General features: G+C 39.2%; 1 protein-coding gene and 1 long non-coding RNA gene across 2 annotated transcripts in view; both read right to left on the reverse strand.

Moving 5' to 3' along the window:
* Positions 1–673: 673 nt before the first annotated feature.
* LOC115461690 lies at positions 674–12059 on the reverse strand. The gene is made up of 4 exons (XR_003940739.1): positions 11016–12059; positions 8101–8105; positions 6843–6849; positions 674–686 (listed from the first exon to the last, which is right to left on the reverse strand). It is a non-coding gene; the product is annotated as an uncharacterized LOC115461690 (long non-coding RNA).
* Positions 12060–12498: 439 nt separating this feature from the next.
* SCOC (short coiled-coil protein) overlaps positions 12499–14275 on the reverse strand; it is a 28870-nt gene continuing 27093 nt past the window's right edge. Inside the window, exon 4 of the mRNA XM_030191708.1 lies at positions 12499–13101. Within this exon, the coding sequence (XP_030047568.1) occupies positions 12959–13101 (143 nt within the window). The 3' untranslated portion in view covers positions 12499–12958. The remainder of the gene's footprint in view (positions 13102–14275) is intronic.

Below are 14275 nucleotides of genomic sequence, written 5' to 3' on the forward strand. Positions count from 1 at the left end.
ATCAGACTCTCACCGCCTAACACATAAGTCTCTCGTGGGTTTCTACTCCCTAAATGCATCACTTTGCATTTCTTCACATTGAATTTTAATTGCCAAACCTTAGACCATTCTTCTAGCTTCCTCAGATCCCTTTTCATGCTTTCCACTCCCTCCCGGGTGTCCACTCTGTTGCAAATCCGCAAATAGGCAAACTTTACCTTCTAACCCTTTGGCAATGTCACTCACAAATATATTGAACAGAATCGGCCCCAGCACCGATCCCTGAGGCACTCCACTACTCACCTTTCCCTCCGAGCGAACTCCATTTACCACCACCCTCTGTCGTCTGTCCGTCAACCAGTTCCTAATCCAGTTCACCACTTCGGGACCGATCTTTAGCCCATCTAGTTTATTTAAGAGCCTCCTGTGGGGAACTGTGTCAAAAGCTTTGCTAAAATCTAAGTAGATGATTCAATTCTCCGGTTACCCAATCAAAGAATTCAATGAGATTCGTTTGGCACGATTTCCCTCTGGTAAAACCATGTTGTCTCGGATCTTGCAACTTGTTGGCTTCTAGGAAATTTACTATCCTTTCCTTCAGCATGGCTTCCATTACTTTTCCAATAACCGAAGTGAGGCTTACCGGCCTGTAGTTTCCAGCTTCTTCCCTATCACCACTTTTGTGAAGAGGTACCACCTCCGCTGTTCTCCAGTCCCTCGGAACCTCTCCCGTCTCCAAGGATTTATTAAACAAATCTTTAAGAGGACCCGTCAACCTCTCTGAGCTCCCTCAATATCCTAGGGTGGATCCCATCCGGTCCCACGGCTTTGTCCACCTTTAGCTTTCCCAGTTGTTGATACACACTCTCTTCCGTGAACGGTGCTATATCCATTCCATTCTCAGGTGTACTTTTGCCAGTCCCTCGCGGTCCATCTCCAGGATTTTCTTCAGTGAAAACAGAACAAAAGTATCTATTTAGCAAATTGGCTTTTTCTTCATCATTATCTACATAGCGGTTCGCTGTATCTTTTAGTCTCACAATTCCCTTTTTAGTTATTCTTCTTTCACTAATATACCTGAAGAAAATTTTTATGGTAATGTTGGAAGGTTCTGCATTTACACATAAGAAGTTCTGGGAAGAGTTGAGAAGTGCCACTACGTCAGAGTCCACTGGAGTCATCTATTTGATTACGTGCCCTAGTAGGTTGATTTATTTAGGACAGACCTCAAGAAACCTAAAAGTGAGATTAATTAAACACTGCTTTTGTCTACAACTGGGCAAAATAGAAGCACCTCTTGTAAAACATTGTAAACAGCAAGCACATGAGATTGATTCATTAAGATGCACTGTAATAGAGCAGTTGCAGCATTCATTGTGCAAGGGTAATGGTAAATTTGGAAGATATTTGCATCAGTGTAAGAAGAAATAGATTTTTACATGAATCGATTTTTCACTTACTAAAAAAAGTACAAAGACCGGGGGATACACTTAAATTGCATGAAAATATTTTAAAAACAAACAGGAGGAAATATTGTTTCACTCAATAGTTAAGCTCTGGAACTCATTTCTGGAGGATGTGGTAACGGCAGTTAACATATCTGGGTTTTTAAAAAGTTAGGACAAGTTCCTGGAGGAAAAGTCCATAGTCTGTTATTGAGCTGGACATAGGGGAAGCCACTGCTTGCCCCAGGAGTGGTAGCACGGAATGTTGCTAGTAACTGTGTTTCTGGCAGGTACTTCTGACCTGGATTGGCCACTGCTGGAAACAGGATACTGGGCTAGATTGACCATTGGTCTGACCCAATATGGCTATTCTTATGTTATGCTCTTATAATCTGTGAGCAAATTTCACCACCCAAAATTGGGCACCATATGTAGAATCAGGAGGTATATTCTTAAGACAAAAAATTACTTCTTCTGTTTTCACAAGGACATAGAAAGAGGGCAGGGGACCTAGTACTCTCTCATTACAGATGTACTAATAATGATAAACAAGTGATTTTCTTGAGCTTTAATCCTGTTTCAGCTCCTTAAAGCCATCACTTTCACACTACAAAGCTTCCTTCCAATTTGCAACAATTATACTAGAGCTGAATAAGCTGTATAATGCCTCCAGTAATCCACACCACAATGACTAATAACCTTAGGTTAATATCAGATCATCAGAGGTGTTAGCCCAACCAGTGCTCTATGGGCAATCAGCATCGTGAATCTCCCTTCTTTTTTTTTTAAATATATATATATATATATATATATATATATATATATATATATTATATTAAAGCTGTCCATATATCTTTTTGCATAACTTTTCTTCAAGGAACATATTATAGAAATTTGTCTTATTTGATATCATATTGAATTGAAGTTCCTCAAAAGAGGAGACAAACACTGACCTGAATTCACACTGCTCCTGCTGCTGTTTTTAAGACTGAGGCTCCATTTACATGTCGCATCTTCTCTTCCTTGCCTCCTATGAACCAAAACCTTACCTTCTAATCAGAACACAAAAAAAATTTGTGAGCCGACAGAGGAAGTACCTGCCTACAATATGGAAACCACTTTTGTTTTAGCAAACAGTGTATATGTGCATGCATGTGTGCGTGGGGGAGGGGGGTCACATGAGGATATGGGGCTGAGAAGTCATGTGGATCTTAGTTCCCTTACCTACTCTCTTACTTTTGGAGGCGACCCTCTCCCAGAATTTTCATTTAACAAAGAAATCAATCTATGACACCATTCCTCATAAAATCCAGTCAAATCTCAGTGAATGCTATTTGAGAAAGTCCTTACACTACATTATACTTGACAAACGTTCAAATTTGAAATTCAAACAAAGAATAATTCTGAGATTTCAAATGTGTCTTGACAGCAGCCAATGTTTCTGCCAGAAGCCTAGCACTGTATCTGAATGAAGATTGTTCCTTTACTTTATTTAACACTCCTGTGACTCTTACCTATTGGTATACCCTAAGCTATTAAAATGTTTTTTTTTATCATACTGTATGTCAATATTGTAAGTAACATATTATGCCATGTGTGTAATGTTTGAATATTTTTTTTCTCCTGAATTTGTTTATTGCCTATGTCCAGATTGTTCTTGCTGTAAACCCCCTTGGGTGAATTTCTTCAAAAAGGCAGTAAATAAATCGTAAGTACATCAGCATCAACACAGTGGGACAGACCTAAGGTCCATCAAGCCCAGTATCCTGTTTCCAACAGAGGCCAATCCAGGTCCCAAGAACCTGGCAAGATTCCAAGAGAGTAAAGCAGATTTTATGCTGCTTATCCTAGAAATAACAAACAAAATACACAGAGTGTATATATAGCGATGCGATAGTCTTAAATAGTCTTAAATGCTATTTGGACTAAAGTGAAAGGGAGTCTCATACACAATTTATCTGTAAATAGTAATATTGTTTTCACTCAATAGGTGAATATATTACATATATTCATGTCATAATCATTGACTCCACCTCCACCAACCCTATTATAATCACAAAAAGCAACTTGCTCTGTTTTCTTCAGTAAATATGTCTTAATCAAAAAGCAACACACTGCACTTATCTTAGGCGAAAAGGTGCCCTCTTAAATCCCCGACAGGTACCCGTTTCGTACAAACTTTGTCAAGGGGGAGTGGCTATAGTTCTGTCGAAGAAAAAGAGAAAACAGACATCAAGTCTCATATGTTTTTATCTTTATATCTTAACCTACTATTAAACTCAATTATATGATCGCAAGGACTTTCTTAGAAGTGGTTCAAGGCTTACCCGATTCATGCCCCAGGCTTCAGTATGTGCTGATTACAATCCTTTAAAGTGAACAAAATGGCGATGGCGTTTTATCTAATCTCATCTAAACAGCTGATAACGTAACGTAGAACGTGCATACGTAAGAATCGTCAGAAGTTCTCAAAAGGAATAAATTCAGTGTTCGTAACTTATAAAGTACTCAAAAAATGCTCAAAAACAGGACTTTAATAAAACAATAGAACCAATGGGCAGTATCGAGACTAAATCACTGCATAAACTGTCTCGAAAAGACTCTTACTGATTTAGAAAAAACTCCCCCATTGGATATATGTGTTTAATCCTGCTGGTTCTATTGTATCAAGAGTAAAAATCCAGTAGGTCTCCCGCTGAAGAATTCTTCTATTGAGATCACCTCCTCTTCTAGAGGGAAGTACCTGCTCTATTACCATGCATTTTAAGTCTTCTAAAGTGTGTTTGAGAGACACCCAATGCTGAACAAGTGGCCCTCCCAAATTTTGAGCATTGATGCGTGAGCGATGTTCTATCAATCTTTCATGTAAAGATCTGGTTGATTTGCCGATGTAGTATTTGTTACATGGACAAACAATGTAATAAATGATGCCTGTTGAACGGCAAGAAGTGTAACCTTTCAATGTAATTGTCCTGTCTTTAAATGTGAAATAAGTCCCTTCAATAGTAGCTGGACATGTTTTGCAACGTGGTTTCATACATTTATAATGTCCTGTGGATCGCAACTGTTCTTTGTCCTTTGATAAAATCGGCAAAGTAGCTGGACTTAGGATCTCTTTAAGATTTTTAGATCGTGAGAATGCAGTTCTAATGTTATAATCTGCAAATACTGGATGCGATCTAATAATGTCCCAATGTTTCCTAATTATCCCTGCTGATACCACCGATCCCTATAGATCCAGTAGTAGCAGCCTTTAAACAACTTGTCCTGAAAGATGTATATCAATTTCACAGTAAGGACACACACAGATTCAAAGACAATTTATCCTTTGAAGAACGTAAAGCTTTACAATCTTTGAGAACCAACACCGAAGTGGTAGTAAAGCGTGCAGATAAGGGGGGCGCTACTGTGATCCTAGATAGATCTAAATATGAGACCGAAATTTATCAGCAATTGACAGATACAACTTCTTATGTGAAGTTACATCATGACCCTACGAAAGAGTTACAAGAGAAAATCCTTCTTACAACACAAACGGCAGAGGAAGCGGGAGTTCTGACGAAGAAAGAATTCAGATATTTGAACAACCAATTTCCTATTATTCCTGTTCTATACACCCGGCCTAAAGTTCACAAAGATCTTTCGAATCCTCCGGGCAGACCGATTATATCCTCACGTGGATCACTTCTTGAACCCTTATCCACATATGTTGATTCGTTTCTACAAGAGTATGTTAAGACCACGCCAGCATACATTAAAGACACAACACATTTTCTTAACATTTTACAGGAATTCAGCTTCCAGGATGAGTTATTTATGCAAAAATCGGGAGTGGCGATGGGAGCCACGTTTGCGCCCACCTTGGCAAATTTATATATGGCAGCATTTGAAAACAAATGGTTACACATTTCACCTTACAAAAAAATGATCGGCACCTGGAGGCGATATATAGATGACATCTTTATAATTTGGTATGGCAGCGTAGAAGAACTATTAGAATTCCATCAGTGGCTCAACCAACGCCACACTAGGATTCAATTCACCGTGACATGGTCCCACGACAGTATTCATTTTTTAGATGTAGAAATTCCTTTTTCCAATAAACAATTCATTACCAAAGTTTTTACTAAGAGTACTGATCGTAATACATTTTTGGATTTTGGCAGTTGTCATCCTAGAGCATTGAGGCAAAGTCTCCCCTTCTCTCAGTTTCTGAGATTTAAGCGTATCTGCACTAAGGAGGACGATTATAAGGCACACTCTGAGGTATTTGGCACCAATTTGTTACAAAGAAATTATCCACGCAAAGTCATCAAACATGCATATACCAGAGCAAAATACAACAACCGAGACCTATTACTACGGGGAACACAACGATACCAGCAAGACGATCGTGTCATGACATTTGTTACCAGATATACCCCTTGTGGGGAATCTACAGCAGGGATAATTAGGAAACATTGGGACATTATTAGATCGCATCCAGTATTTGCAGATTATAACATTAGAACTGCATTCTCACGATCTAAAAATCTTAAAGAGATCCTAAGTCCAGCTACTTTGCCGATTTTATCAAAGGACAAAGAACAGTTGCGATCCACAGGACATTATAAATGTATGAAACCACGTTGCAAAACATGTCCAGCTACTATTGAAGGGCCTTATTTCACATTTAAAGACAGGACAATTACATTGAAAGGTTACACTTCTTGCCGTTCAACAGGCATCATTTATTACATTGTTTGTCCATGTAACAAATACTACATCGGCAAATCAACCAGATCTTTACATGAAAGATTGATAGAACATCGCTCACGCATCAATGCTCAAAATTTGGGAGCGCCACTTGTTCAGCATTGGGTGTCTCTCAAACACACTTTAGAAGACTTAAAATGCATGGTAATAGAGCAGGTACTTCCCTCTAGAAGAGGAGGTGATCTCAATAGAAGAATTCTTCAGCGGGAGACCTACTGGATTTTTACTCTTGATACAATAGAACCAGCAGGATTAAACACATATATCCAATGGGGGAGTTTTTTCTAAATCAGTAAGAGTCTTTTCGAGACAGTTTATGCAGTGATTTAGTCTCGATACTGCCCATTGGTTCTATTGTTTTATTAAAGTCCTGTTTTTGAGCATTTTTTGAGTACTTTATAAGTTACGAACACTGAATTTATTCCTTTTGAGAACTTCTGACGATTCTTACGTATGCACGTTCTACGTTACGTTATCAGCTGTTTAGATGAGATTAGATAAAACGCCATCGCCATTTTGTTCACTTTAAAGGATTGTAATCAGCACATACTGAAGCCTGGGGCATGAATCGGGTAAGCCTTGAACCACTTCTAAGAAAGTCCTTGCGATCATATAATTGAGTTTAATAGTAGGTTAAGATATAAAGATAAAAACATATGAGACTTGATGTCTGTTTTCTCTTTTTCTTCGACAGAACTATAGCCACTCCCCCTTGACAAAGTTTGTACGAAACGGGTACCTGTCGGGGATTTAAGAGGGCACCTTTTCGCCTAAGATAAGTGCAGTGTGTTGCTTTTTGATTAAGACATATTTACTGAAGAAAACAGAGCAAGTTGCTTTTTGTGATTATAATAGGGTTGGTGGAGGTGGAGTCAATGATTATGACATGAATATATGTAATATATTCACCTATTGAGTGAAAACAATATTACTATTTACAGATAAATTGTGTATGAGACTCCCTTTCACTTTAGTCCAAATAGCATTTAAGACTATTTAAGACTATCGCATCGCTATATATACACTCTGTGTATTTTGTTTGTTATTTCAACACATGAGACAGAGTGACGGTCTCAATTATTCCTTGAGTTATCCTAGAAATAAGCAGTGGATTTTTCCAAGTCCATCTTTCCATGTCCATCTTGATAATGGCTTCTTCTTTTAGGTACTTGTCCAAACCTTTTTTAAATCCTGCCAACTGCTTTTACCACATGCTTTAGCAACAAATTCCAGAGTTTTATTACACACTGAGGAAGTACTTTATTTGTATAAATTTACTACTTAGTAGCTGCATTGCCTACCCCTGAACCCTTGTATTTTTGGAAAGAGTAAACATGCGATTCACATCTACCCTTTCCACTCCATTCAGGTTGGGTTTGTTTTTTTTTTTTTTTTTTTGGGGGGGGGGGGGGGGTTTAAAGACCTCTATCATATTTCCCCTCAGCAGCCTTTTCTCCAAGCTAAGAACTCTAGACTCTAGTCTTTCCTCATAGGAAAGTCATCCCATCTCTTTTATCAAGTCACCCTTCATTGTATCTTCTAATTCAACTGTATTTTGTTTAAATTGCCCACAATGTTCAAAGGCGTTCTAATATTATCTGTTTTGATCTCCATTTCTTTCCCAATAATTCCTAACATCCTATTTGCTTTCTTAGCCACCACTGCTCACTGAGCAGAGGATTTCACTTTATCAATGATGACACCTAAATCTTTTTATTAGTCAGTGACTCCTAATGGGGAACCTTGTATCATGTAGCCATAAATTGAGGTTCCCTTCCCTATATGTGTCATTTTGCACTTGGTCAAACTCATTGCCAGTTGGATGCCCAGTCTCCCAAGGTCCTTTCGCAATTTTTCACAATCCTCTTGCGATTTTAACAACTTTAAATAACTGTGTCATCAGCAAATTTAATCACCTCACTTGTTCTCATTTCTAGATCATCTATAAGTAATGAAAAGAAACAGACAGCACCGACCCTGGGGGATCCCACCGTTTACCCTTCTCCATTGAGAATACGGGCCATTTAACCCTACTCTTGTTTCAAGCCGTTCTTAATCCACAACAGGACACTCCCTCTCTTCCCATGACTTTCTAATTTCCTAATTTGTGTCGTTCCTAAGGAGTTTGTCAAATGTCTTTTGAAAATCCAGATATACAATATCAATCGGCTCACTCTTAGCCACATTAAAAAAAAAAAAAAAAGATTGGTAAAGCAAGAGTGCCCTTGGCTAAATCCATGTTGGTTTTGTCCTCTCTCCTTTTTAAAAACTGGTTTTACATTAGCCACCCTCCAATCTTCTGGTACCATACTGCATTTTAATGATAAATGAACTTCTAGAGCTGCTATCAATAATATCAGAGCTCTGGATTTGCTACTCTTTGGTTTGTCAAATTGTCCATTACATCATCCAGGTTTACAGAAATTAAGTTTCAGTTCCTACTAAATAAAACACAAGAAGATTTAGAACATGAAATATAGGTACCAAAGATTAAGCTTCAAAAAGAATGCTGACAATATTCTCTCCCACTATTTATAACATTCAATTTGCTAATAAAGATTTAACATAAAAAGAATGCTAGCATATCATCCTTGTCATGGAACGGAAGACAGTGGTACTTACCATTTCCCCTGCAATTTACAAATCCTCTCATTACCACCAGGAGTTCACTCAGAGTGAGGAATCTAGGTACAAGCAGCCCATACGAAAGAACTTCGGCTACTGATTACACACAGCGTTTCCTTTAAGATTCTCTCTCTCATTCAACCCCCCCCCCCCCCCAACTATTCGGGCACCTTCTCCTACCTCTCCCACCTATGTATACCTTATCAACCCTCCAGCAATCTCCAATCCACCTATACCAAGAACTGTGTTGTGCTATCCCTCAGAGTTCTTTTGAATCCACACAAAGATAGTCAGCGGCACACCTACCTCAAATACCACCTGGGGCAGAGCAACCCCCTACTCTGAAAGGTCCCCAGAGGGCAGTAAATCAAATAATAAACTTGAAACTTAAATCTACAGGTCACATTCTGAATTTTTATATGCCTGAATGGAATTAAAGTGAGGTTTTTTTTTTTTGAAACATCTGTACACCTCTATGAGCTATGCAAGAAGCAGCAGACTAAAACTAGCGTGTGAGTGGACCTCATAATCGTTGGTTAAGGTTGCATTTTTCACCACATTCAAGAAAGAGCTATGCTTCACACTTTTTGCCTGGAGAACTGTTGGCACAATTCTAGGTCAACATAAATTAAAGTCCAAACCACTTGAGGCATAAAAGGTTCCTGGGCCCAAAACAACAACAAACAAAACCCTTACCCACACAAAAAGATTTGCTACAAAGATCTGTTGGAGCAAAACACACACTAAAGTACTGTAACTACAATGTGAACCTGACCCTGACTTTCTACAGACGTCAGCCATTTCAGTTCCTGTGTATAGGCTTGTTCCTGTAGTAGGCCTCAGTAACATTGCTGACAGATCAAAGCTAACAGAGGCAAAACAACTATTCACGGACAAGAAGAAAACATCTACAGTGTCAGAAGCTGGGTCCTCAGGCCCCAGACACACCAGAAAACCTCAGACTTTATTATCCCAGCTTGGCACCAAATCCAGAGGAAAGGGTATAAGACCCCTTTTCCATGAAGCTGTTGTCAGCTGGCTGTTATCTTGGGCAGTTCACACGAGAGCTGCCATCAGCTGGCTCCGAGCTAGCCACATGAAGGCTTGTTAATCTGTGGCATCACCTGCCTACATGCTCTTGCCCAGCTGGGAAAAGCTTACCTGCTGACCATACTGAATTCCTGCCAGCCTTGCCTGAAAGCGAGGTGAAACCCATTTACCAGCCTCTGTCTACAGTGCCTGACTGGCTACGGCTCCAAATGTGCATTATTTTTGCCTCGATAGGTACTTAAACTCAGTACTTTACCATCATTTTGGATGATTCTGCATAATTGTCTCTGCCATTATCATTTAATAAAACAACTTTCCTATTTTTCTAATACCTAAGCCTTGTGTCCTTTCCTCTCAGTGTTTTTAATTTGGTCGGTTCTGAATTTGGACTGCATGAGTGGGAAGTTCAGATCGAAGCCCAGAGTGCACTAATATTTCTCATATTTGTACATACCTCTCTCTGCTGGCCCAAGAGGCCTGGTTATTGTTTTTAGTTCCCCCAGACCTAGAAATCAAAACCGGTGAATTCTAATTTTCTGTATTAATTTAAAAAAAAAACCTTTATCAACACACAAAAGTCAATAAGCTTTTATTGAACAAAAATAAAACTAAAGCAACTCAATATACAACATATTCAAATCAGTCACAAAAGTCACAGAATAACTGGATACAATGCATTGTTAGAATTATTACTCTAAATATAGCTACAATATTATTTTATCACATCTTTTTTCATATGATACATACACTGTGTTTCCTTTTAAGTCCAGAAGAGGAGCTACATAAACCTCTTGGCACGGTTTTGGATCATCTCGACTTAGTAATAGGGCACTTAAACATGTTCACTTATGGTAAGACATTTTCTTAAACTTCAAACATGTCTTTCATCTTATCTAATAACTTACTATCTACATTTGTAAGTGTAAACACATATGCACACTAGCCATGAACTTAAATGCATTATAAATTGTGGTCTCTTTCCACACTCCCATGATTAACTGCTTCAGAAGAGATATGTAACCAATTAATTTGTCTCGGTACCTCTTTTTTCTTATATTGTTAACATCTCTCTATATCACACAAAATTCATGCAACACATTACTCTGACTTAAGATTTTCAGGGCCACTGACACAATCTAAAAATAAGCTAAGATTAGAGACAGACACACACATGAACCATTCATTCAATCCAAGTTCTGATGTGTAAAGACACTAAGTTTAACACTGTTCTGGAATAACAGAACATCTAACTTATATAAGAAGCCAATTTTCTTAGCTATATTAACAAAAGATCATTTAACGTAATTGATAAAGCAGTTCCAGACTGTACAGTACTGTATCTCACGATCTGTTCTGAACATGAGCATCCTGAATCACCCATTTTCTTTTTACTAAACACATACTAAATACATCTATTTCATAAAATATGTCAACTCAAAAACTGAAATTGTCCTGTGAGAAGCAGGCCACAGTAAACAAGGTGCTGCCACTGGGTGGTGGTTTTTTGTTTGTTTTTAAAGAAAAAGCTTTACAAGGTACATACTGAATGTCATTTTCATTGGATATCAGGGAAAATACTGGTTACAATGTGTAATATCTGTATACTGTAAGCCGTATCGACAATACAGAAAGGGGGGCAAAAGCAGAGTTTAACCCAGTCCTCGGGACTGAATATACATGAAACAACATTCACACGTGATGCCTTCCTTGTATGTAAATCTCTCTCATGCATAATCGTGCATGAGAGAGATTTGCATACAACCTGAATGGGTGAATGTGTCCCAAAAACTGGGTTTGAGAACCCCGGAAAAGGTTCAGTGAACTAAAATACAGCTAAAATACAGATTTAAAACAGAAAACATTCAATCACTACATACTAAATCATTTTACTTACTGGTAAATCACTATCTTGCATGAAAATTAATCTGCTCCTTGTCTATTCTGTCAAAGAGCCTGGCTTCATTTGATTCTGGAGCATGCAAACAGGATTTGGCCAAATCCAATTAAAAATATACGAATACATCTGTGGTACACAATGCCGAGTACAAACTGTTACGTAAGTCTACCTGCAAAAAGTCCACATTAGTTTTCATATTATCAGGTCAAGATAACAGACTTCAAAGACCTTTAGCTGTTTATATCAGGGGCGTATCTGAAAGTCGGCGGTAGCGGGGGCCGAAGCCAGAGTGAGGGGGCACATTATAGCCCCCCCACACCAGCAGCCGCCGCCATTTCCGACCCCCCCCTGCCGCCATGGGTACCTTTGCTGGTGGGGGACCCCAACCCCCACCAGCCGAAGTCCGCTTCCTCCTGCCGCTGTGAGTTTTTTTAAGTTAATCGGGATTCGTCCTCCATCACTCTGTGCTGCTGTTCAAAGAAGCTGCTAGCTGAATGCAGTTTCGGACTGAGTCTGACGTCGCTGCTGCACGTTGTACGTGCAGGACGTCAGACTCATGTACAACGTGCAGCAGCGACGTCAGACTCAGTCCGAAACTGCATTCAGCTAGCAGCTTCTTTGAACAGCAGCACAGAGTGACGGAGGACGAATCCCGATGAAGAACTTAAAAAAAACTCGCAGCGGCAGGAGGAAGCGGACCTCGGCTGGTGGGGGTTGGGGTCCCCCACCAGCAAAGGTACCCACGGCGGCAGTAGGGGGGTCCAGGGCGAAATCTGCGGGGGCCCAGGCCCCTGTGGCCCCACGCAGATACGCCCCTGGTTTATATGATGTAGTGCTGCTTAAACTCTGTGCTAAGATTCCAGTGATACATACTAAACTGTAGAGCTAGACGTATTTGCTACAAATTATAACTGGCAGCAAATTTTATATATATATATACATACTCCAGGAAAAGGTGCATCATCCATCTTGTTTCCAGCTCAGCCTCGAGTGTAGCAGCATTCTAGGTAACAGTCTGACAAAACACTATCTGTTCTCCTCTTTTTCAGTTATGATCCAGCCCCCACAATTAATAAGGCCAAAAAAGCAGGAGATTTCTGTATCCATGAAAATGACTCGTACAGAATTTTAACCCAACCAGCCAAAGAGCATTTACAAACAAGGTGTGCGACAAGCAATACATTGAGGTAAACAAGGACACAAGATATTACTTCCGCTTGCTTTTAGTGTCAGTTGTTTGGAAAACACTAGAAGCAGACATGAGATTTTCAATATACTGTCCAAGAACTTGATTTTCAGACTTCAGTTTCAGATTTTCTTCCTTTACTGCATCTACTCGTGCTGACAAATCTGTGAAAGACAGCACACTATTAGAACTTATTCCTAGAATCAAACACAACATAACTTGGTTTTAACATTACCGCACTTTAGAACATAAGAGTTGTCATACTGGGACAGAGCGAAGGTCTATCAAGCCCAGTATTCTGTTTCCAACATGGCCAATTCAGATCACAAGTACCTGGCAAGATCCCAAAACAGTAAAACAGATTTTATGCTGCTTATCCTAGAAATAAGCAGTGGATTTTCCAAGTTCATCTTAATAATAGCTTATGGACTTTTAGGAAATTATCAAAACCTTTTTTTAAACCCTGCTAAGCTAACTGCTTTTACCACATTCTCTAACAAATTCCAGAGTTTAATTACACTCTGGTTTGCTTTTACTACTTAGTAGAGTCATTGCATGCTCCTTGTCCTACTATTTTTGGGGGAAAAAGATAATAGAAATAAAATAAAACATAGAAAAGAAAATAAGACAATACCTTATTTTATTGAACAATACATTTTTTGATTAGCTTTCGAATATAGTCCTTCTTTATCAGAAACAACAGTATATATAAATGAAACATCAAAACGTTCCAATAACAGTCTCACAGGAAGAAGGTAGAGTGGGTTAGGTGAGAGACAGGGAGAGCTGAGTGGATGAGGGACAGGGAGATATGCATGGTGATAAGAAGTGAAGTAAACAAGCAATTCACATCTACCCATTCCAATCCACTCAGTATTTTATAGGCCTCTATCATATCTCCCCTCGGTCTCTTCTCCAAGCTGAAGAGCCCTAGCCCGTTTAGCCTTTCCTCATAGGGAAGTCGTCCCATCCCCTTTATCATTTGTCACTCTTCTCTGTACGTTTTCTAATTCTGCTATATATTTTTTGAGATGCAGTAACCAGAATTGCACACAGTATTTAATGTGTGATTATACCAGGGAGCAATACAGAAGCACTCATTTTTGTTTTCCATTCCTTTCCTAATAATTCCTAACATTTTATTTGCTTTGTTAGCCGCCGCTGCACACTGAGGAGAGGGTTTCAACTGATCCACGATGACACCTAGATCCCTTTCCTGGTCGGTGACTCCTAATGTGGAACCTTGCATCAGGCAGCTATAGTTCAGGTTCCTGTTTCCCCCCAGTCATCACTTTGCACTTGTTCACACTAAACATCATCTTCCATTTGGATGCCCAG

The sequence above is a fragment of the Microcaecilia unicolor genome, chromosome 2 (genome assembly GCF_901765095.1).
Source record: "Microcaecilia unicolor chromosome 2, aMicUni1.1, whole genome shotgun sequence".
NCBI lineage: Eukaryota > Metazoa > Chordata > Amphibia > Gymnophiona > Siphonopidae > Microcaecilia > Microcaecilia unicolor.